General features: G+C 48.9%; 1 protein-coding gene across 2 annotated transcripts in view; it reads right to left on the reverse strand.

Moving 5' to 3' along the window:
- Positions 1 to 12,629: 12,629 nt before the first annotated feature.
- LOC119430989 (agrin-like) overlaps positions 12,630 to 26,169 on the reverse strand; it is a 412,147-nt gene continuing 398,607 nt past the window's right edge. For both annotated transcript variants that reach the window (XM_037698455.2, XM_037698454.2), the window contains one exon: positions 12,630 to 14,393. In XM_037698455.2, the coding sequence (XP_037554383.2) occupies positions 13,943 to 14,393 (451 nt within the window). In that variant the 3' untranslated portion in view covers positions 12,630 to 13,942. The remainder of the gene's footprint in view (positions 14,394 to 26,169) is intronic.

Raw genomic sequence — 26,169 nt, forward strand, 5'->3', positions numbered from 1 at the left:
TTCGGCTGGCGCAGCGTAACCGGCGTAGCGTGACCGGCCGCAAAGGACGCTGGCCCGCGTGCCGGAAACGTCGGACTATAAACGGGGCTTTACCGCCGGTGAGGGTCTTGGATCGTGTCCTGTTGGACGAGTCGCTCCCGGTGCGGAACTTGGAGTGGCCTCTGGAGCTGGAGTGCGCTCTAGAAGGCGACGTGGGTCGCAATCTTGAGGCAGAGTGACTTGTGGAGCCCCGTCGACTTGTGGATCGGCCTCTCGAGCGCGAGCGTCTTCGGCCCCTAAGGCTTGGGCTGGATGAGGCTTGATCGGAGGATGGAACGATCGACGGTGTGGGGAGCTGCTCTTGCTGTCTGGCACGCTTGAAGCGTCGTCGGCGAACGATGTACGGCGTCTTAAATCTATGCACACATTCTTTACCCGCGGTGACGTGCGGACCACCGCAGATCTTGAATTTGGGGTGCAATGATGCTGCTCATCCGGGTTTTGCAGGCCGCATCCCCGACAGATGACGTCGCTCGGTGTTGGACAGACAGCGGCGCGATGCCCGAGTCTTCCGCAGGCGTGGCATACGTCCACTTGCCTTCGATATAGGAAACATTTCATCAAAAGCGTTCCGTACCTGACAAAATTCGGTACCCGGTGCCCGTCAAAGGTGATGATGACGGTCCCGGTCGGAGTGATTATCTTAGCTGCCAGTGCGAGAGGGTTGTTCTGGTTAACAATCTTGCCATCTATCGTTGCTGGGTTGTCTTGTAACGGTATGCCACGTATAACCCCCTTGCTCGTGGAGTGCGGGGCTGTCTCGTACGAACAGGGTTCGTGGATCTTGTCTGAGATGCGTATTTCCTTGATGCGGACGTATCTGTCGGCATTCTCCCGCCTAGTAGTGCTGGCCACCATGATGTTTTGCTGTAAGTTCGGGCGCAAAGTGTCTTGTGAGAGCTCGTCCTTGCTGATTCCCGCAGCTGCAAGTATTGCGTCAGCCACCGTAGACACTCCAGTTTTGGAAATATGAAGTCTAATAACAATATTCGTGTCTTTTTTTAGGAAGAACCGGCATTCGGCTTGCCCTGATAATCTTGGACTTCAGCGCTGCGCCGCTAGACTTGTGGCTACGGGGTGCCGATGGCATTGCCGCGGCGTTCGGGTTAGCGTCCCGCGATTTGGCGCCAGCTCTTCTGGCGCCCCCAGTTTGCCATCCCTGGTCTTGAGTAACCTCCTCCAGATGAATATTTCCTCCCTCTACTCGATATTCCATCTTGGTAGCGGACGAGTGGCGCCGAGCCGCCCCGGAGGCCGCCTGGGTCGCCGCCGACGGAAGCACAGGAATGTCAGTAAATTAGTAAAAAATCACTCACTGTGGCAGAAAAGGCCGCCGTCTTCTTCGTCCCACGTATTCGGTGTTGCATAATTTCTTGCCTTTACGCAGCGTGCCACCCCTGAAAAAATCTTCGGCGTCCGATATTCGCTACAAGCCGTGGTACAACACAACTGAAAGTGGCGGATCCATATTGTAAACGTGCTTTCCTAAGCAGACGACCGAGCTTGGTACTAGCTAGTTTCGGATTGAGGGCGCTTTTTAGCACCATTTTTGCAGCGCCCCCTGGGCAACACAGAAGCCCCATTTAGGAGGCGTTGGCTCACCCGACAAGTCGGCGATCCTGCTCCACAGACCGCGCAAGAAGGGATCCCTCCCGCAGGGCGTGCTGGGCGCCCGTCGTTTGGGCGTCCGGGTCATGACGAGGGAGGGGACCCGAATACTGACAGTGTGCAAGTTGCGAGTGCTCGGCCTGTGGCTGGAAGAGAACGGTGCCAACCGCGAGCTGGTTTCCCGACTGCAGAAGAAAGTGGCCGCCGCCACGCACCTCGTGCGGCGGGTCGGGAACAAGAGGAAAGCAATGAAGGAACACAACGTGACGAGGCTGATACAGGCGTACGCGCTGAGCCACATACCGTAGGTCACTGCGTACGCCGACTGTAACAGGAGTGAAACCGACAAGCTGAACGTGGTGATCCGCAGGTTGTTCAAGACCGCCCTGGGTGTACCCCAGTACACGGTCACCCGCAGGCTCCTCGAGCTGGGCGTGCACAACACGCACGAGGAGATCACCTAGGCGCAGAGAATCGCGCAGCTGGAGAAGCTGTCGGGCATCAGAACGGGGAGACGAATTCTCGACCTGCTCGGGATTCGATATCACGAGGCGCGGGGACTGAAGGAAACACTGCTACCGGAAGTCAGGGACGTGCAAAGACGTAAACGCAGGGCGGTAGCGATCCTCGAGGAGCACGGAAGACGAGAAGGCGTCCTCTTCGTCGATGCAGCCAAGTACACGCGGCCCGCCGGCGACTTTGATGGCGACGGGGGACGAACACCACCACCGCCGCTACAACGGAATGTGAGAGACGAACCGGAGCCACCAACACCACCACCACTACTACTACTACGACAACAACGGCCGCAGCGACAGCGGCAAAATAAACGACAAGGCCGGCCGACGGAGACGGCGCCCACCTTCTCCACGGCGGTCGTAGATACGAAAGGAAGGTCAGAGTCACGATATCAGTGAGGCTGCCGTTGGCCGAAGCAGCGGAGGAGATGGCCATACCCCTCGCGGTACTCCACGTAGGTGCGGAGGATACCCTGATCATCAGCGACTCCAAATCAGCGATTCGGAACTATACACCTAAGTCCGCGGATGTGGCGTGCCTGCTCAACGCCAGGGCCAAGGACTTCAGGTCCGGCACGATTACAAGCAAGTCCCTCAAGTGGTTCCCCGCGCACGTCGGGGAGTTTGACAGTAACAGCAACAACAACGAGCGCGCCCACCTCGTCGCGAAGCACCTTACCCGCCGCGACGCGGTCACCCAGAGGGAAGCCGCCGCCGTTGTTGTGCGGGAGCCCAGCGGAGGAGTGGCGGCGGCCGCAACCGCGTCCGGCGCCGCCGCTGTCGCTACCAACCCAATAGAAATCGCGGCGGATGGAGCTGGGAACCATGGGGGCGCCGACCGCGATGTCCAGGAGTCCGGCGACGTACCGAGAGGTGATTGGCCACTGCAGGAAGCAACGAAAGAAATATCCACAACATTATGGGCGGCTGGACAGCTCCCAGGCGGTCGACCTGAGGCGGTTGCAGACGGGCACTTTCACCTGTCCCTACCACCTGCACCACCTGTGGCCCGTGCTGCACCCGTCGCCCGGCTCCCCGTGGTGCGAGCACGAACCGGCTGATATGGGCCATGTGCTTTGGGAATGACAACGCCATAAGGAATAAGGACCAAGAGGAACGGTGAAGACAACAGCAGGACCCTCTGATGTGGGGCGCCTCGCTGAGAGATGGCAAGCCGCCCTCCTCAGCGAGGCACCCGAAGACCAGGAGTGGGCCGTCCAGCGGGCCAGGGCCATTGCCGGGGTCTTCGGAAGATTTTCTTCCAGCCATGGACCCCTGGCAGCCTAGCCCCAGGCACCAACAGCAATAAGATTGTTTTCCGTGGCTTTCGCAAATTTTTCCTTATCGAAACTAGCTAGTCCCATTGTATAGATTATATTCTTCGTTCTTTCGTTTGTTTAGTTTGTATGAGAAATGTTATTGTTACGGCTTGTGTTTTTGTTGCGATAGCAATTATATGGACACTTCAACCGGATTGCTGCCGTTGGCGTCGCCGTCGCCGTGAGGTTCCCTATAGATAAAATCTTCGCCGCGCGCCGTATGCCCGAGCGGAAGCGTGCGGGGACGCGCGCTATCACGGAGAGCGAACGCACTCAATCTCCCACGCGCAAGCAAGGAAGCGGGAAGCCAGCGCCTGAGGGAGCGGAGGGGGGGGGGGCGCACTTCTACTCTGCCAACTGCCAACAACCGCGCTTGTCGCTCGCCCGCACCGTCTCTTATCTCCACATGGCTCTGACCTTTATGCGCCGTGCATTCACCGCTCAGTTTCCGTTGAAGCGATAGACCGCACGTACCTTCGCCCGCTGCGGTGTATGCGCTTGCTGCCAGCGTTTTGACAGTCGTTGTCTGCAGTCATTCAGTGTGATCTATTCATGTTTGTGCGCGCTCACACCACGCTTGTTCATTCAGTTAGTAATAGTCGGGCCACATTTTCCAACGCACGCTACACATGAAATGCTGCCCGGATCGGCAGTGCAGCGCTACAGGTGTGTCCCTTCGCACGCGCTGCCCACGGGAAGCGCTTCCCATCAACACCACTGTTTCACACGCGCCTTCTCGTGGTCATCGAGTCTCTCTTCATGTCGGTCTACTTACGCCGCAGCACACCTGCTTACTTAATCAGCTCATGTTTGCTACAGTTCATATTGCTACCAAAGCCGCTCACCTTACTTCGTATGACATTGCTGTGTTGCTACCGCATTCATTGCTTCGCCCTTAGGGCGAAACTGTGACATTTTTTATTATATCTTTTTCGCCCTCGTGTTTTTCGAACAGTTGTGATACCGTTATACCTATCATTGCTAATTTGTCCTTATTGGTTGGAGATGTTTTTTACTATGCCCTGTTGTTAAAACACATTTTTTTCTGCATTTGCTTCGCATGCTTCCCCATGCTCAATATTGCGCAAATGGCATTCGTAAAGCCCAGACCACATGTACGCTTGCGGACGCGCGCAAGCTCGCGTCTACGCGCCTTGCGGTTGCCGCGCCTAGCGAGAAATGGCGGTTTGCATCGACAAACACGCGCGACAGCGCGCGCTCACTGGCCTCACTCGTTTACACCTTGGCAGACGCCACTTCGTATTTCGTTGTTGACAGTGCTTCAAAATGCTTCGATATCTATAAACTTAATTGTTATATTTTTGAAGCTGTTAGATCGGCACAAAAAGTGTAGAAGAAGCACTTTCTTGCATGGTATAAATCTGCTTAACTGAGAGTTGAATGTACCGCGCCGTCGCTGCGTAGCCAGGCGCGCCGACGCGAGGCAGCCCAGGCGCGCGATAACTGAGAGGAGCTGATCACGGAGATCGCGCCGCGTTTCGACGCGTACGAGCCGTGCCGCACCGTCTGCGCATGCGTGGGTGCGCGGACGCGAGCTTGCGCGCGTCCCTTTGGGTTTGCTAACGCCGCGCAAACGCCAATATGGCTTCGTCAAGCTGTCCATGTGGCAGCTTTTTAGGGGCGAAGCACCTTAGGGCCGAGCCTTGCCCCTCGTCGTCCGTTGTCCGTAGCTCTGGTTTGCATGGAGACCGCTAGGAGCGCTGCGGTGCAAAAGGGCGTCAAGGGCGTTCGTTCCCGACGCGCGCTCTCTTTCTCTCTCGTTCCCGACGCGCGCGCTCTTTCTCTCTTCAGCCATGAATGATAGCGGTCGCATCTGATAACGGCGCGCCCGCTATAGATGAAAAGGCGAGAGTGGCGGCTCAACTGCAAGCGCCGACCAGGCCTCGCAAAGCTGCTGCAGCACGGCGACGCAGACAAAAAGCGGACCCTGAGTCTAGGGCGCGGGAAGCTGCAGCAAAACGGCAACGCCGGCAAGCGGACCCGGAGCTAAGGTTTCGCGAAGCTGCAGCAGCACGGCAACGCCGGCAAGCGGACCCGGAGCTGAGGGCTCACGAAACTCGCGCTTGAACCGAGCATCGGCGCCACCAACCTTAGGTAGAGAATGCTTCCGGCGTTTTTCCGCCGCTACCCGCGCTCTCGCATGTACGGGGGATTCACGGTTACCCGAATGATGCCCCGGTGCTTCGCCCACTCATCATCATTCACTTCGTGGATATGCGGTGATTTTTTCTGCATGCCTCTCGCGTCATGTACTGATTCGTCATGTACTGATGCAAATAAACATTATTGTCATTGTCATCAGTACCGTTCGACGAACAAAGTTTATTCCTATCCTATCCAGGAAATCTAGCATGTCAGCATGATATGCTAGATTCGTCAAATTGCGTAGTATAAAATTGTCAATTGCGTAATCAATCTGTCAATTGCGTAGTCAAATTGCCTAGTATAAAAGTGGGAAGCCTTTCGCGGATATGCCTCGACCTAACCAATATTCCTGTCGTTTTGATCATAGATCAAATACAAATCGCCGTGAATTTGTAGCGCTTGTCCTATGGGGGTTCGTTGTTTGCCCAAGATTTCTTATTTTAAATTTGAAAAAGTAGTGGTTGCCATCGGCAATGACGTGGAACGAACGAGAGCGCACCGTCACCGCTGGCCCGAGCGCCTGTCCAGCAGTCAGGAGTGGTGGTTTTTTCGCATAGTGTGGATGCTTAAGCGCGCACGAAGGTGGACCTACGCGCAGCTCTGCTACAGTAACTCTAGCCAGAAACAAAAAAAAAATAAAGATATGCAGTGGACGTGGGCTCAGTTATCAGTTCTGCAGCCTACCTACTTGTCGATCATCTTTTCTTTCGTGCTCTGCACACTCAACATTTTGAAGCGAGGGCTGAGGTCACGCGACAGGTTGATAGAAACTGATAAGGATCAGTTAGCGACGAAGATAATTGAAGCTTATACTCAGCGGCAGGGCACCACGTGCACGAGCAAGCTTACATGCACTTTTTAAACAATGCGATTACGTACCTAAACACTTGAGGAGAAACTATATTTTAGTACAGCAGATTTGTGAGACCTAGGCCTCTCTTCCTATATGACGGCCTCGAGCCCTTGGGCTATGGCGGCATCTTCGGCCTGCTGGATTGCCTTAAGTTGGTCTTTCGAGCGACGCCGTCTCCCACTGCTCTCTGATCTTGTGAGTTTTATTGTGTCGGTGCCCCAGGACAAGCCCAAACCATACGTTTAAGTCCACCCTTTCTTGACAGAATCTGCATCTATCGATGTAAAGTTCTGGATATGTATCTGTAACGAGCGCCATGCCGTCGCTTGCCGTCTATTTAGCGAGGAGTGTGCCGGGGGTAAACAGGCCCTTCCCAATTTATAGTCTTTCGTGATCTCGGTAAAGGTGGACATCCGGTCTTTCTCTGTTCCCAGTATTTGCGTGTCACCTGCTCGGCCCGTCAGTTCTCGAGCCAGGTTGTGCGTTATTTCGTTCCCGGGAAGGGAGGATTGTGCCGGTACCCATATCATGTGAACATCTCGATCTTTACGAAAGTTGGCTAAAGTTCTTAGCGCTTCCGACGAGATTCTTCCTTTGGCATAGTTCTTGACGGTGGTCTTGGAGTCGGTGACTAAGATGTGGGCCTCCCGGAGGAGGCTGCCAGTGCTAAGACAGCCTCCTCCGTCACCTCCGCCTTTCCTGTTTTTACAGTGCCACTAACTGTGGAGTCACCGTCTAGACTGGTAGCAAGTATCGACATACGAGTACTCTGTCTATTTGTGTACTCCGGCGCGTCCACATAGACCACGTCCCTGGCACTGCAGAAAAAAAATTTTCGGGGAGACTTCTTGCTTTCGTTATCACATTGCTGTTGATATTGCTCATTGTTAGTTGACTCTAAAACGTGCGCCTCCGTTGTACAGTACTATGTATGGTGTTGACTTAGTTTTTTTCATAGTTTGTTTTACCTTCTTTTGGTTCTTCGGTTGGCTAGATTGGTTCGAACTCTGCACCTGTCACGTTCATTGCTTTCGTTTCTTTGATCAGGTTCATTGTCTTTCTTGCGCTCATTATCTGTTCGTTATATTTATTTCATGAAATGAAATTTTGAAATGAAAGCGTTTTTGAAACGCTCCGTTTTTGGAACAACAAATAACTGCCGTGATTCAGCGTGCTATATAATGCGATCGTCGGCAACCTAAATTTAGAATTCGTTGTGGCAGTGACCCATCGCGGCGAAATAAATACTGATCTATAAAAATGAATACGCTTCGTCGCAATATGTTAGCGACAATATTAGACAAACTTCTGTAACTTCTTTTTTTCAAGATAGCTTTTGGAACCCACTAAAAGAAGGCACGCTGCGTCATCCAATTACGTTTTGGTTGCTTCCATTTCAGCCACGATGTAGATAAGAGCTTAGTAAACTGTTCATGCGTGAAAGGTGAACAATGTAGTTGTTATATTTTATTCCGCAAAACAACGACATGGTAGTTTGACAAAGATACAGCACTCTGATATCGTTACATACAATGGTACCCATGCTTACAGATAATCGGACAAACGTTGCACTCGTACTGCTTGTCTATAAAAGCCGCTGGAGACTTCACAGACAGTTCGCGTACAGGAACTTTCACCTCGAAATTACCGTAGAAGATGCGGCGCATATATTGACAAACTTGGGAAGACCATTTTAAACCCTCCTCAATTGGACATTAGGGATGCTCTGAATGAGATTAGCATCGTAAAGCAGAACCCTCTGGGATGCACTGTTTGCAATCTCTAAGTAGTAACATGACGCCATGTATTAGGAACACAAACTCCAGCTTCAATTGCAAATAAAAAAATGCTTAGTACCTGTACGCCTTTGGCTTCCATAGAAACATATCAAAACTGTCAAGTCATGATAGCATTAACCGAAAAATATCGTGCTTGCGATGTGCAAGTAGAGTAGACATTATACAGTTTAAGAATAGCGTACACGGCCTTACACACATTAAGCACACACCCTTTTCCGAACACTAGGGGCCATGGGACGTGAAGAGATTTACTTTAATGTACGGGAACGAAAACGTAGATAAAACATCAGCGGAAGAGGCACCCACTGGTGCCTAGTGCTAAACCTAGTGCGAACCCGTGCCAACACAATTCATTAACATTAAATGGGCTGTTTCTGCCGAGGAGTCTCCTTGGGACTATGCCGACGCCCGAGTTATAGAATTAGGAAATTTTATAGGGTGGCCCATATACACCACAATTCTTAAGCTACAGCTCTTCGTTAGAGAAGTTGCACGAAAATTTTGATCTTTTATCACGTTGGACCACGTGGATCGCCTTGAATCACGTGATGTCGGATATAACAATACATTAATAACTGAAGAGGAAGACGTTGAAATAGAAAGAAGAGGATGACCGCGAACTCAGTCAAAAAAGGTGGAAGAGACGGACCGAGATCTCTCCGATGCAGGTGTCTAGCAGGCATGCAGATGTTTTACACCTTTCATATGTATCACATGTTTCCCACATTTCACTGTGTAGCTGAGCTCTTCGTGTCAGAATCGTCTCGGCATGTTTCCTTGGCGAATCAGAGCAGCCAAAAAGTTTCTTCAATGGAACCGTTATGCACTCCCATAACCTCAAGACCTGCTAACCTGCTGAGTAACCCATTGTTCCACATCTGCACCCGCTTTTCTGGTGTGTGGTTCTCTGTTGTGCAGCACAACAGGACGTTGGTCCGAGCACGTCTCCAGCATCCGAAACCTCAGTTGGTACGAGTAGGGAATTTAATCTGTAAGTGCTTCTAGTACATTGCAACATCACCAGACTGTTACGAGCGCAAAAGAGCTTTATTTTTAAAGAGAAAAGGTGCTGAGCACTCCACAGAGCAAGGCCGCTAGCAGATCGTCATCCTGTTGTCTAACTTTCTTCAAATTGTTCCTCTTAATTTATAAATTATTCGGAATTATTATAACGAGAACAGCTGGGCAAATAGCTCCTATGGGCGAAACTCTTGGTGACTTCGGCCCCATTTCAGTTGACAGGAAGAGAAAGCCTCATCTGCCATTTATTGCTGATTAGCGATAGCTGCAGCCCCACAATCAAGATAATTCACACTCGAGTGGAAGCCACAGATGCCCGACTTTCACAAATCCATTTCTTAGATTACTTCAGTACCACATACGTCAAACAGGCCACCTACGTTAGCATATGCCGCGCGCGCATGCCGGTGAAAGCAGACTATTATCGAGCTTCCGCAGCAAATGTCGCCCTTTAGCTCTTTACGTAAAGTCACAATCTTTGTGACCATGAACACGAGAAAGCGTGCTAGTCGATGCAGGCAGAAAACTTTGGCGGACGGCTGGCGCACTGCCGTAGGGTGTAGACTTAGCGGACGCACTCGACAATTGCGCTCGCACGTCGTCTGCTACCGTCACTAGTGCCCAGCAATTATAAATTACGGAACATGCAGTCCCAAGCGCATGCGCATCGACCGACGGCCTGTCAATAGACTAGCAGACTATGCTAGAGCACGATCAGGGAAGGACCTACAAACTACGAGGGTGCGCGAGCCACTCGTCAATGTTCCCAACAAGTACCGTGCGCTCCCGTGTTAACGTTCATTGATAGAGTTACTGTAAGTACTTTGTGCCTGGTTGCGTAGGCTGTTGTAAAGCTGTATGTGATCTCAATAAAAACGTAGCGAATAGGCAGCACACTATTTGAATGACCACAATTTTTCAAAGTACTCAAGGGAGTGTTGTTGAGTAAGATGTAATAGGGTGCTAAACGGATGTTGTACGCAGAGGGACCGGAGTGAGCTGATGCGGCAACTCTAGCCCTGCTTTACAAATGAAGGTTCGCGAAGGTACAGGCACATCGCAGCTGCCAACGAACCATTCGTACTCCACGCAGTCCGAACCCAAGTCGGCTCGAGGAAACTAGAGGAAATACTTATGCGCGTGATCTTCAGCAGTAGCCAATTTGTAACCTGAGAGGAAATTTTACCAGACCAGCAGCTGCGCCAAATGCATTATGCAAGCCATCTGGCCTCATTGTCAAGCTTCACTGATGCAACTCAAGAACCCGCATTTTATCACGGCGAGCAGCCCCAGTGGGCACATTTGCTACTGAACGTTTCTCCCGCCACCCATAATAGAAACTGCTTTAGACGGCGGCAATGGACGCACAACTCGTAAGAATGGGGTGTGGGTCGCTAGGCTCGGCCCCGTGGCGCAGACAGACTGCGGTGGCTCAAGCAACGTTTTCGTAAGATCAATGAGCTGTTCTGTTAGTGTTTCAAGTGTTATTTCTTCCAGCTCAGCAACGTCACTACATTCCGCAAAAAAATAACAGCTATTTCTGAATTTTTCTATTGAGCTGTAGGGTGACACTTAGGCCCTTATTCACAAACGGTACTTAAGTAGAGCGTCAATAATGGCGGGAAAAGTACAAGGGTTAGGAAAGTTTTAAGAGAGGACTTCAAAAACGACACTTAAGTATCACTTTCGAAAGTAACACTTTTCGGGTCAAGTATGTCGTCTCGTGTCGAGGGTACGTAAATAATTTACGTGTACGATTGGTTCAATCGTAAAAAAAATATTTTGGCAGCAGATTACTGCGGATATAAATGTTGCAGTACTTGCACGGGCATTCTGCTGAGTAAAATACATACAACTATTTGGTTTTAGCGCTTTCCTCAAACTTATCTGGCCACAAGTTCACATTGGTTCTCGCAGCCACTGCGGTTGCGTGTGCCGTCGTCCCGACTTTTTTTGTTTTTGTGCTGAAAACGTGTGGTGTTTGTGCGTAGATGGTGTGTGTGTGTTTTTAACCCGCACGGACGATGTAAAAGAAGAAAACAAACTTTTCCGAAGAACGCGCCGTGCCTCTGGAGCTCGTTTCACGCATTAATTAAATGATAGAAATTAATTAAACACTGATTGATTGATTCATCTGGTTTATTGGCGCAAGGGCCAGATATGGCCAACGAGTGGCAAGGTGAATTAATTGATTAATTAATTAGACATTAACGATGGCCCCGGTGACAACCTGAAACGTTCCGGCGCCGTATAGAATCGCAGCGCGATCAGAAGCTGGAGCAGCGCCGGCACGCGGTGACCGCGTTCGTTGTCTTTTGGGGCCAGTGGCAGCATTTCCGACAGCACCGCTTGCTTGGAAAAGCGGTACCGCCACGAGAATTCCGCGTTGTATACTTCCCTGGGATTCCGTCGATCCCTGCGCCGTGGCCGTAGTGGCGGCGCGTATCGGTATACGTCATCCTCCGTAATATCGTGCACACGTCCGGCGAAATCGGCAAAGTCGGCGAGGCTGCCGTAGCAGTCGGCCATCTTGCTTGCTAGGCGAGAGCAGCGAAAGTCTCACTTAAGGTTGCCAATGGCTGTACTTTACTTTCCGGTACTCAAGTGTCGATTAAAGTTTACCTTAAGTACTAGATTTGTCTATGAAACGCGTTAAGCATCAACCGGCTACTGAAGTCATAAGTTAAGGGTAAGTTCGGTTTGTGAATACGGGCCTTAGCTATTGCGCAGGTGAAGTTAAGGCAAGTTACCTTAAAACTGTTGGAGAAGTACGCCAACTAGCCCGTTGCAGTCATTCTACGGAGGCGATTTTTCCTCAACACGTAGCTTCACCGTCTTAGAGATAGCTTCAAAGAAAGGAATACCGGTGTCTTATCGTGATTTACCCCCTTACCCCCTTCGCCCAGTGCAGGGTAGCAAGCCGGATGTCCGTCTGTTTAACATCCCTGCCTTTCCTCTCTTCTATTTCTCTCTCGCTCTCTCTTTCATTAGCAAAACTTGGCGATCTATGATTAATTTTGCTGCCAAGACAAATTATTACATTCGGATCAGTCGAGAATAAATTTGCCCATGTTCACTGTATACTATATATGCACTCTCAGTACCGTTCAGATTTGTCGGCTTAGTTCTATCGTGCAGTCCACAAAGGATATAAAGTCTGTAAGCTGCTTTGGGAAAGAACGCAATTTTCAACAAAATTTTTAATATGTGAGTTGGTGAGACTACATAGTGAGAGCAACTCGAACAATGAACACGGAGCACAGTGCAGACTTGTTTCTGCTTCCCCCCCCTCCCCCCCCCCTTTTTTTTTGTCGCTAGTCGTGAATATTTCTACTACGTAAGCACGACATATCGTGGCTGGGTACGCATACTAACGGTAAATTGACAAGCGGCATAATACAACCATTGCACACCAGGCGAGTGAGTCCACGCACAGTCACAAGTTCATTTGCTATGCAGCACTGTCTCACGGAGCTGGTACAAGAGTTGCACAAAGTCTGTTATTGCCCTTGTATAACGCACGAGCTTTTTCTTCACAGTAACTCCAAGTTCACTATAGTATTTATTATTGGCGACGACATCGGCATGCTGAACCACAACGTCGATTGTTGGTCGGAACATTGCAGAGTCCGTAAGTGGCACGGCCAACAGTGATCAGCAGCGCAGGAACCAGCGATAGCTCTGGGCATGTTTCTCGCAGGCCGAGTAACCCGCAAATCATCAAGAGGCACGTTTATGGAAGACTGTGGTAACGGCAGCCGAGAACTCAGATGTGACGCAATACGGACCAAGAAAAAGGCACGGTAAAGTTCTGGGCCACTGATGAACACTCTCTGTCAGGGCCAATCCGTGCCGACGCTCTCGAAGATGCAAGCAGATGCTTTGGGGTGACGCTCCCTAGTCGTACGCATCAGAATGTACATAAAGAGATGTCACACTACACTACTGTAGCTACCCTGAGGTGAAACTCCTCTTTGTAGCAAAAAGAAACTGCAAGAATATGCATGTCCAAGTGAACAGGTGCCCTGACCTCATTAACAACGAATCATAACTGCCACCTAACATCGTAATGAACTCAACACAAAAAGTAAACGAAAGAACAATGGTAACAGCTATCACCGCGTAACGGGGTGGCCGCGCGCCTGTGGCAGCGGCTATGAGCAACATGTGCGCATAAGTAAATAAGCTCTTTGAATTCTTGTTTGCTCTCCGAGCACATCACGGTAGAGTTGGTAGTGGTGGCATCCCATCTTTGATTACACCTTGATGCTAGGTCCCAAAGCAGTTCTATAATTATTGACGCTACAAGTGCGGTTGCCTGTGGATGCTTCAACATCGTTGAAATGTCCTCAATGTGCGTAGTGCGCAGCTACTCCAGATGGGAAGCCCAAGAGGAAAAGAACCGCGCGATTGTTTTCCGTCAAAGCTATACCGTTCGGTGGTCGGCTCGGCCTATGATGCGTCTGGCTCGCTAGGAGCGCATCACCTGCAGCTTGAGAAAAAGTAGCCCCTTTCGGTCACTGCACGTGACTGCGTGCAACGAAGAAAGGCGCAAAATACGAGCGCCTGGCTTTTTCTTCCGTGCTGCCCCTCTTGGCGTGAGACTGTAGCGATGCGCCTTCAGGTGACGGGGTCGGAGGAGCACGGCGGGCCTGCGAGCGCCAGTTGGCGCCCGTCGACGGTCGCCTCCTGTATGCAGCCCACGAAGCCCAAGTAGAGCGCGGCCGGCAGCCCGGGCGGCAGCTTGGGGCAGCCGCCCAGCCACAGCAGCCCGTCCGTGTTGAGCTGCGTGGCGCCGGGGGCAGCGCTGGAGCTCAACGGCTTCGCACCGTCCACCACAAGGGTGGCCAGGCGGCCCTGACGCTGTAGCCGCGCCGTGTGCCAGCGGCCGTCGTCGAGCCGCGACTCGGACCACAGTTCCTGTCGCCGAGCGCCCAGGTCGTACGAGACGACCAGCCGGCCTTGGTCCAGCGCGAGCGCCATGTGGTCTCCACGGCCACCCGTCCAGAGCAGCAGGCCGCGAGGCTCCCTGCTGCGGAAGCGAATCTCCACCTCGTTCTCTGGGGCACCGCTGCGGACAAGACGGTGAGCACCGTCAGCTCGGTTGGTTTGCCTGCTTCACATGCACTTATAGCAAGAACTGCTTTCATTCATTGCTCCATTAATAATGTCGTACATCGCACATTTGATTCGCACTGATATATAACTCTACGTGACAATAATACCCGCTTACTTTACCTGTTCATCATTACGGCGCGAAATGGAGACAACACACAGAGAGCACGACACACACAGGCGCTTGTGTATTTGTCATGTTTTGCGTGTGCTGTCTGCTCTTCGCGCCGTTAGAATGTTTAGTAGACCGCACCATCTTGTCCAGCAACAAACACTTTCCCGGTGCTTTCTTTCCATCCATGGCCTCTTGGTTTCATACAGTGCTTATGCAACCAAAGAGGCAAAGATCCGAAACAAACAACTGATTGCACCATTTGTAGTGTTATCTCACGGCACTTTGTTGCTCACGATATATATATATATATATATATATAAAGGCTTTCTGCATCATCAAAAGACAGTTGCTGCATCGGTTTGTGTAACACTTTGATCAAATTTTCAAAATGCAGTTGGAATCAGTGCCTCCAAACAAACGCGAGACAAAAGCAAAACTCGAACCGTAATTTTAGCCGCCACTGACCCCGAACCCCAAACGACCTTTGTAGAACGTGCATGATCCTGAACCAAACCTGACCTAAAAAGAAAATTCAGGCAAGGCGATCTTGTAGGGATGTTTATCGTCGTTATTGCGATTATCATTCAAGTGGTGGTGCACATATTACTTGGCGGTGGCAGATTCCTGAGATGATTGGTAAACATGCCTTCAACATTATGTGCACCGCCACTCGGCGGCGGCTACGAAGGAAAATGGCGACGCCGCTATGTGCATTAGTTGGAACGCAACAAATCAGTCCACGGTGACTCTTATATCGCTCCGATGTAGAGGTACATTCGTTGAAGAGGTCCACATGCAGGCACTCACAATACACATGGCAGATGGGAATCCTGTCGGGACATGCAAAATCCTTTGTCATACGGGTCATTTCGTGGTAGAGGCATTCGACTGTAAATGTCTTATGACACGTACTATATCGACCAACAACGTTTACGGACCAAGGGATCTGAGAAATAGCTGAATATCTCCGCAGCCTCAAAACGCAGCCTGGTATTCCCGTTTCCCGCCTCTACTGGTATATGCAAACAACATTACTATGTACAGTTTTACTGGCTACTTTTAAAGGCTGCTGAGATATTTAGCGTTTTTTAAGATCCCATGGTCCGTAAATTTTTTGGGTCGGTAGTACAAGCAGGCGGATTTCACAGTTTTAAATGCTGAATCTCACGGCAACAACGGAATCATCGCAAACGTCTTCGTAACTACCTAAATAAAAAAAATATATACGAAAACAAAGACTTTGTCGACAATATATTTAATAATTAAAATACAATAATATCAGTGAAATTATAGCACATATACAGTGGTGACAAGCATTTCGAAGAAAGATTACAGACATCTTAAAAAGGATGTCGCAGTTTCGCCAGAGAGGAGAAGCATCGATTGCGATAGTAAATTAGTAGACATCTATACGAACACAAGCACGGTGTACATGAACACATCTCGCTCGATGACCGCGGAAACTCGCTGTCAAAACACTGATGTGATGAGGCGCGGTAGCAGCAGCGCGCGAATTGACTTTCGTGCCGTCTCTCGCTTCAACGCGAAGGAAACGTTGAAAGCACAGCGCATACGAAGCTACCGGCACTAGCTGCACTTTGTCCACATCGCAATGGACCACTGTCGGAAGACCTCTTGCTGGGTGCATGGCCACAGAGTTGGCAGACGATAGAGACAATGCGTGCTATTTCACGTTTCTTGGGCGACACGGGCCTGGACTCACGCTTGTGATAACATTTATGCAACGTGTCCTTTCACCTTCTCCCATTGTCATCCCCCATTGTGACCCTCTTTCTTCCCCTCTTCCCCTTCCCTTACGTAGAGTAGCAGGCCAGATGTTCCATTTTCCGGCCGACCTCTCTACATTTTCAAATCATTAAACTACTTCTTCTTGTCCACATCGAAAATAGCTTTGACGATGACGCCCGCACGGACGCGCACTTTTTCCACGTCGCAGATCGCTTTCAAGATACGGGAAGAAGCGCGCTTTCTCCCTCGCGCGCGCGCGATTGAGCCGCTATCGTCGGCTGAGCCTCGCAAGATTTCACTGGCACATACAGCGTACTGCGCGCGGCGATGATGTTACCGTGTTTGGACTTTATACGGAACCTCAAAGCGACGTCCACGACCACGGCGACGGCAGAAATGCGCTTGGAGTGTCCATATGATTGCTATCGCAATGAAATTAAATTGTGGCGTTTTGCGTGCGATAACCACGATTTGATTACGAGGCACGCCGCATTGAGGTAGTCCGGATTAATTTTGACCACCTGGGGTTCTTTAACGTGCACCCAGTGTACGGCGTTTTTCATTTCACCCATATCGAAATGCGGCCACCGCGAGCGGGTTGCAATCCCGATTCCCGCGACCACGGTCTTAGTAGCGGAACGCCATAGGCACTGTGGTAACGTGATAACGCCAGCCGGCGAGCAGTGATAATGCCGTCTGCTGTTTGTCTCCTAGTGTGTCACCGCGTAAGCGGTTATCTGTTGCGGCGGGTGACGTCACACCAGCCCTATATATATTAGTTGCTTAGCGGAGAATAAAGGCTGATTCTTGGTCTATCAATCGGTGTCTCGGTTACTTCAGGCACCACGGCGGGTTCTCGATTAACGACGTTATTTTCAATGCTCCCCTGGAGTCAACTATAAAAAAAAACAATTAAATGAGCACGAGGCTTCATCACCAAGCGCACAGCTAAGAGTACCTCTCAGGAAAATAAAACTTATCTTGAAGAAGAAGTTTTTATTATGAGTGTTTTTTGAAACTACCCACCTGCTTGGACCCAGGGGTCTGCAGTATGTAATAAAGATGATGATGAGTGAAGTAAAGTAAACTTTATTAAAAGCGTAGCAGTTGTACAGTACGCTTTAGGAGAAGCGCAGTAGGCAAGCTGCCTGACGAGGCCCATCGCCTCAAAATCAGTCGTAGCATTTGACAGACAGCAGCACACTTCACTGCAGAGTGAACATAATATTCATTTTCACAATATGAAAACACACATCGTGTAACGCCTAACGACACCTGCGCTGAATACGTATGCTACTTTTTTCTTATGTAGCAACCGCTTCCATAACGCCTTCTTTGTAAGCACCTAAAGAATTACTCTGATAAGTTAAGAAAATGTATAAGTTAAAAATCGAATGTTTGCGCTCCATAGTTCGTTCTTATCTGTTATCTTCGAGAGATATGCCTCAACTCATAATTGGTTTGTGGATGTGACTTTAGGGTTGAAACAATTTTAAACTTTGTTGTTAGCTGCACGATATAACTCGATTGCATACCGGTAGGTTATTAGTTGTTTTATATTCATTATCAATAGGGAAATGAAATGTGTGGCCATGCTCTTGGAATATATGGCATATTGGCGACAGCTTTCATTGCCCTCTCTTCAAGGTGAAAGAGTGAATGTAGGTTTTTATTACTCGTATGAGCCCAGGCTAACAAACAGTAATGCAAATGAGATTGAATGAGTTTAAGGCAAACCTGTTTCTTTTGTCATAGGCACAGGATACATTTCACAGGAGACACTTCAGACACATTAATAAATTTTTGCGGATATTTTTAACGTGTCTGTCCGTAATAGTTCATGGATAGTCACACCAAAGAACTTGGCCGATACGACACGTTCAATTGGGTTGCCCGAAAATGTGAAATCGAGGGTATTGTTAACGTGTGTATTTTAGGCACGAAGAACATATAATTTGTGTTTTTAACATTTAGTTGCAGCCTATTCGTACTGAGCAACATTGCCAATTCATCTAACGATGCATTTGCATTTTTGATTACCCCATTCACACTATACCTGCTAAAAATATGTTGATGTCGTCTGCGTACAGCAACATTCTGGGCGTATTCGCAAGGTTCATTATATCGTTGACGTATAGAAGGCCCCAAGATTGAGCCCTGCGATACACCAACGTCAGTAGCTTTGAAACGTGAAGAAAAAAATTCAGAGTCCTTCCACTAATGTGAAAATGGAAGCCAGCGAAGCTGTGACTATAATGGTGGGTCTGCTGTAGTGAATATTGCCCACACGTTGAGAATGGGCGTATCGTCGTTAGGCATCACCCAACCGAACATGTATATCATGAACGTTTCGGTGCCCTTCGTAGGTGTTGCAGGGGAACGTACACAGTCGCGATAACCGTACAGTCAAAGCGTAGCCGTCAAAGACAGCTACACCAATTCCGGCGCGCATACAAGCGATAACGCGCTCACGTGGTCACCAGGGTGAGTTACGTCACGTAATGAAGAAGCAAACTTAATATCCGTTGAAAACCGCGTTATAACGCACACTTTTTTACAATCCTAAGTTTAACAACGCCGCCAACCCGGCGTTTTCATACGACTTGACGAGGTGGCGCCGAGGCGGAGGGACGCAAAGAAGGAGCGCCGCCGGCCTAGCCTCCCAGCAGGGCTCAACTCTAGTCGGGCGCAGCTTGTAGCAGGCTTGCCGTGCTAGCTTCGCAGCCTGGCCCAACTCTACTCAAGGGGAACGCGGCATAAAAGAAGGTCGACTGGCGCCAGAGTAGAGATATAGCGGTGGCTCAGCCTGCTGGGAGTGAGGAGGGGGCCGTGCGCTAAAAAAGACGGCGACGCTCGAGCCAATGCTCACGATGATAATTTTGCTCAACACGCGCACACGATCCTGGGGGACCCTAGCCCTCAACAGCTTCGCTGTAAAACAGTTTAATTGTGTGCATTGCAATCTGGAGGCTAAGTAACTAGCGCATAGTGACAGTGGCGTTCCTCTTATAGACCGTTTTTTCATGCGTGCCGCCATTGCGTCGGCAGTGCCGCCATCTTTGTGTAGTTAGCATGCTGGCTTGGGCGAGCGCCCGTGTTGTATGCTATGGTATACGCTCAGCGGCAGCTTCTGGTGGGTTTTTTCGCACTCACGCGGTATATTTAGTATGAAATGGCTTCTTCTACGTGGAGAATGGTCCTGTGAGGCCTAGTGAAATGATTTAACTCTGAATTAATTCACCGGCTGCAGTTACTGCTTCTTTTAGGGCGGATGGAGCACCCAGCGCGAAGTGTGCGCGCTTGTTTGAGCCTACAATCAGCCTCGTAGTTCAGTTAGGTATTTCTGAAACTTTGTTTCATGAATGTTACCATACTGCAGCATTCTAAGTACTGCAATTCTAAACTATGGTTTAGCAGCAGTGAGTAGTTACGAAACATATGACAATCCGAACAGCGTAGGTAGCGTTCTGCTGGGGAACAAACGTTGTGCTGTTTACAAGCGTTCAAGTTGTTATCTGTAGATATACTGGGCGACTGACTTGTTTGCTGGGCAAAGTTTCCGCCCACAAGTAAAATAGATTGGTCAATAATAACCGCATGCCGTACAGTGTCAATCACACTTCTCGTGTGGTCGAAAAACCAGCTACAGACTGCGCTAGCGTCCGAGGCAGTACTAAGAGCTGTTATTGATCTGTTTTTTCGATATAGCGATATGATCCAAGTGGTTCAAGCATGTCGCACGACCATGCGAAGTCTTATTGCGGCATTATTCCATGTTCTGTTTTATTTTTCCGCAAAAGGAGGACATGTAAACTTTTTTTTTCTTTTTTTCAGTCTCATAAGTCCAGTTCTCTACGACGCACTCACCCATCTTACAGAAATTGTCCTTACAAATGCCTGTTGGATTCTTTTTATGCGATCCCCTTTGTATATTGTGTCTTACAGGGCAAAAAGTCAAAGCCGACCGAAGCACAAAGCTTGTATGTATCAAGCATGTAAGTTTACCAACCGCAGTGCTAGCTGTGTTGAGCAAAGCCTTCAGCCTCATACAGGAGACTAACGTAGAAATAATGATTTGAAGTCTACTAGACTTAAAATGCGTGAGAACGATGCCGGTGGCTGATGCAAATGTTTTATAACAATTGGCGCTTAGATGTTTCGGGGTTGAATTAGCCGTACACGAGCACACTTTTATGTTTTAATTCCCACGTGAAGCGATCAGACAGCGAGAATTTCAATTCACGCTGGCGATTCACAGACGCCGGTTCTCTTCGTCGAGTGAAAACCGATACATCCAAAATAGTTCACAACAAACACATACACCGCGGTTGATGGTGTGTGTCGCATTCTTCCACCGCCCTAAAGGCTACACAGTGGTTGTTTGACAACCTCGTAAGAACGGAGATCTCGTAAATTGCACTCAGAAGTAGCGCAAACACCACCAAATCGTTCCGCAGCCCGCGACCGGCAACACATTCAAGCAGCGCCGCGTCTGCTCGCACAAGCCAGAGAGGCTGGCCGCACGCCCTTCCATCTTCGCGCGATGAAAATGTCTATTTTCAGGCAATGTCCGCAAGAGTATATCATGGTTTATTGAGTCTAATGCCTTCTTGAAATACACAATCATGCCAAGGGTAAGAAGTCCCTTTCGATATTGTTTATAATTTCATCTTATGTTTTTTTTAAAGAAACTCCTAAAGGTCCTCACAACAAGGGTATTACATAGGGGGTGACAAAATTCCTTGACAAACTAGAGAAACGCATTAAATAAATAGGCAACAACAATCAAAATGTGGCGTAACAATTCAGTGAAACATAATGAAAAAACGCAACATAATACACAGTACAGAAAAAAAAAATAGCGGACGCTTAAGCTTCGCCTTTAAGAGTGGAACGCGAAAGCGTTATCCGGCCCCGTTCGCATCGCATTTTTTTTTTCGTGAGTAAGCTTCACTGCAACACAGAACATGGGAAAGCCAGCTCACAAAGACCGAGCTTACACCGATCCCGTTAAAGTCGGCTTCACTTTTAAACAGTAATAGTCGGGTCACATTTTCCAACGCACGCTACACATGTAATGCTGCCCGGATCGGCAGTGCAGCGCTACAGGTGTGTCCCTTCGCACGCGCGCTGCCCACGGGAAGCGCTTCTCATCAACACCACCGTTTCACACGCGCCTTCTCGTGGTCATCGAGTCTCTCTTCATGTCGGTCTACTTACGCCGCAGCACACCTGCTTACTTAATCAGCTCATGTTTACTACAATTCATATTGTTACCAAAGCCGCTCACCTTACTTCGTATGACATTGCTGTGTTGCTATCGCATTCATTGCTTCGCCGTTAGGGCGAAACTGTGACATTTTTTTATTAATTTATTGCTATTGCCCAACGCGCGCGCGTGTCCAAAACGCATTAGGCAGGCGAAGTCCCAATTTGACCTGCCGAGAATATGAGCGCCATCTGGATATGATTTTCGCAAGTAACCTGCCCGAGCGCGCCGCTGCTGCTATGGTAGAAATACTGGAAAAGGGGTTTGTGTTTGAGTTTCCTCGAAACAGAATTATGTTTTCTCGTACATTCAAATTACAATCCGACGCCACCATGTCTATAGGTAGTGGTTAAGTCGTACCTTACCATTTTTCTGACGAATTTTAGTGTGATAAATAAAATTTTTGTTCATTAACACATTGCGCCACGCGGAGGGCCTGCGCGGTCGGGGAGGTTCGGGATGATTTTCTTCTTCACTAACATCTGACGCCACGCGGAGGGTCCAAGGTCGATCCAAATGGTCGCGAAGCTTCGGGCGAAAAGCTATTCAGAACGAATTTTCACCGACATCAGTAAGGGTGGTTATGAGAACAGCGATTGAAGAGCGACTATGTTTGGAGGGAACAATTATTGCGAAAGAAAAAAGCGCTTTTTAATTAAAGCGATACACAGTTACGAAAATAAATTGCTAATCAATCTTATATACGCATGGCGATAAAATAACAACTCTATTTTACTTGATCATTATCAATAAATACCTTTTTTCAGCGCCCACCGATAGCAGCGGGCGTTGACGCAGCTATCACTCGCAATGCAATGCAGCCCTTGAAGTGGGCAAAAAAGGGCACTCGTAAAGTTAACCTGTTACAATACGCCCCCCTCACATGTTGTGTTGCTTTGCTTGTCGACGTTTGCCCGAATTTGGTGACGCGTGTAGTTTCATTGTTTCTGAACCTGTTCAGTCATAAGTAGTGAGTTGCGACTGCCAGATAGTTGTTCACTTTAGTTGTTTTCGTTGGACAGCGCTGGCCGACGGGCTTGGCGTCCGACGAAAAGACGAGCACTCTACGCCCAAAGCGTTCGTCGGCCTTCAAACAACGTATGTTCTGCGCAAGGGTGCGGTTTCGACACCCGTATGGGTGAACTTTTCCTGCATCGGTTCCCGCAGTGAAAGCTCGAAACGCCCATCACGTCGAATGGCGGTGCATTTGAATATACAGCTGTAATGGCAGGCCCCCCAAAACAAATTTCGCGCCTTTGAGAACAAAATGACGTCACTTCTGTTTTTAACGGATATGGCGTCACATTATTTTTTTCTGCCGCCGGAGTGTTCTCTCCTCACACAGATGGCGCCAAGCCCCATGAACCGCCGATGAACCGCCATGTTTTGAACGTATGGGCTTCTATGGAAGCTTCGCTACCAGGTGTATTTACCTTGGAGGGCCTGCGCGGTGGGGGTGGTTCCGAATGATTTTTTCCGCCATAGACACCGACACCTACGCCGACGCCGAATTTTCTGCGACACGGGGCCCTTAACGCTATGGCGTTAATAAACACGTTGGAGTAAATGGAGCAGAGCTAGAAGAAAAGCTACGCATCGCATTCATTCTTTAGAAGTTCATGAAAATTTGATTTATTCATTTCAGTTGCGATTGTAGGAGGCAGCCAGGTCCACTCAATAATGGTTTTGGGCATGAGCGGTTTCGCAAAACATGAAGTGCTGCATGTGGTGCGTTTGATCTTGAAAGAATGGTCGCGGCGTGGAAAGACGCTTAGGGTGATTAAAAGAAATCGTCATGAAGCAACGGTTGATGGTAAATTTTGTGAAAAAGAGGTAAACGAGCAACTTTGCGGCGATGGGAAAGGCTATCAGGACTCGCACGAGCTTTTAACGCCGTGGCGCTAGTGAAACGCGAGCAATCTGAAAAAAATCTAACGAGCAGCACGGTTCTGCAGGGATTCAATGTTTTCTTTGATGTAGGCTTGATCCGAGTCCAATATGGCCTAAACGTACTCAATTTTAGGTAGGAATAAGGAAATACAAGCAAGTTTACGCACCTGCGCAGGAGCATGTCGAAAGTTACTTGCCAAAAGAACGGTTAGCAGTTACTAGAATCAAATCAATGTGATAGTTCCAGGTTAAGTCGGACTGAAGGTGAACTCCTAAATATTTGTAAGTGGAAGCTGTCTGAACTGTTAGGTCATTGAAAGTGTATGTGGCTGGGATGCGGCAAGCACTTCTTGTAAAGGAGGATGGCTACTTAGGCGCAAACATTTCTTTTTATAAATTGCATGGAACGTACCTTTCAACTCTACAGGACTCCCTGACGAATTTAACACATCCTGATATTCCATGTGCATTGGCTGTATGGTTCACATGACACACATCAAGCACAACAGGCACTGCGTTAGAGCGTCCATATCTTGGCAATAAAACGTAGACCATGACGCCTGTTGTGTATAGGGGCGCTCTGTCAATGATATCATCTGTATATAAGCGATTGTCATCAAAATAAAAGTAAGTTACGTGGTTCCTCTTGTCTTATCATTCGGCGCATCGCGTCACCACAACACCGTCTCTCTGTCGACTGCGTTGCAGACGAAGCATGCTATGTCGTCTGCATCCCAGGCCGGCAAGCTTGGGCGCAAGTAAGAGAAAAACCGGTGCTAACACAAAAATTCTTAAAATAATCTATCGCGTTTAAAAAATACCTTTTTGTAACTTCTCAGATGAATAGCAGACATGTTGAGCACGTAATCATATATCACATGCATTTTTACGCCGACCACCAAAGCTACTTTTTTGACCTTGAACACGAAGCTTGTGGCAAAAATTTCGAGCTTTACTGTTACTTTTCAGGTGATCGGCCAAACCTTCAAAGTTTCAAATATTTTCTCGCTATACAATTTCAATCGTGCTACCCTTCTATAATTAATTTTTGGCTTCTGGATTTTCTTGCATTCCGAGAAAAAAATTCAAGCTTCGCAATTTTAGTGGTTTTTGCTGTTGCCAAAAGCACTCGAACTGTTGGAATATTTGAAATAGTGGTTAATTTGGCAGGCACATTACATCATTGCCTTGCCATACTCACCATTTGAACGACGGAATCATATAATGTGCCTTTGAAAAAAAAAAGTTCATTCATGCCTTCTGGCTCAGCTGGGCTGGGAAATTGTCGCCAAAATGCCACAGCTATTTTGACACGAAAAGTAAATGTGTAGAACGAGTTTTGGACTCTGACAAACATGTGTACATTTATTTCATCTATATCTGAAGCTTTCGAGAAAAAAAAAGCGCTGGTTGATATGGCTGATATGGTTGGTATAAGTTACATAGGTAACTTATTGCAATGTAACCCAAACTTAGAACTTTGCCTACGCATCAACCGTAACACGCCCTTTAGCATGATAAAAAAAACTGTCAGCCCTTCCACTGCGGTGGAGATGGAAGCCCAGCGAAGCTGTACTATGGTGGGAATTATGTATTTCCAATTATGACTGTTAAGATGTGATGGTGTAATTGTTTATTTCAACTATCAAATAATGAGAAATATGTTAGAGCCGGTGGTTTTCATTTATTTAGTGACCACAGGGAGCATGGGCTTGTGGTCACTACGATACACCACCATCGGTTGTAAGGCGAAGGTTGGCACGTTCTTCATAAACATATCACCAACGCCGCGGGCGTTCGCTGCGAAAGTGGCCAAAACACCGCCACCGTCGACAAAAGTTCTGCGCGTTGTTTGTGCGACCGCACACAACCGCTGTCAAAACGCTGACGTGAGAAAGCGCGCCAGCAGCAGCGGGCGAAGGTTCATACGGTCTATCGCTTCAACGGAAACTGAGTGGCGAAAGCACAGCGCCTACATATAATAGGAGCCGTGTTGCAGATCGCTTTCAAAATACGGTGTGCGCGACCGCCCGGCACCGCGCAAAGTACAAGTTACTCGCAGAACAGAAGCCGCAACCCCTCCCTCCCGCGCTGCCTTCCCGCTGTCCTCCTTTCGAGTGGGAGATTGAGTCGCCATTTCCCCGTCGTTCTTTGCGTTGTTCCTCCGAACGAACGACACGATGCCGGGCAATGGCAAGTCGTAAGGACAACCGATAAGAGCGCTAGCGCGATGTCTACGTGACGGAACGGCTGAACACAGTCTAGGGTGCCTCAATGCCCTCCTCGCCCACCACTCCCCTTCCACGGGGAAGTCGCGTTTGCTCTCCGCAGCGCGTTCACTCCCCGTAAAAGCACGCGTCTCTCGCGCTCTTTCACTCGCACATACAGCATACGGCCAATGAGAGTTTTTGTCTACATCCGGACGCGACCATCGAAGAGTGAGCCCTTAACAGCTTCGCTGTAATATATAGTTTTATAGCGTATACTTCATTCGGGGCGCTAGGAAACATGGCGTGAAATGACCACAATGGGTTAGATGAACAAGCATTTAAAATGACATATTTATTTGCCATAGTAATTCTTGCTGGTTGCTAAGTTTATTCTTGGAGTTAGTCGTTGTTCTACGGAAGCCCGGCTACATTTTACACCACTTTTAAAACATCCTCCGGGGCATTTGTATACCTAATTTAGTGCAAACACCGCGATTTA

Source organism: Dermacentor silvarum, chromosome 10 (genome assembly GCF_013339745.2).
Source record: "Dermacentor silvarum isolate Dsil-2018 chromosome 10, BIME_Dsil_1.4, whole genome shotgun sequence".
Lineage (NCBI taxonomy): Eukaryota > Metazoa > Arthropoda > Arachnida > Ixodida > Ixodidae > Dermacentor > Dermacentor silvarum.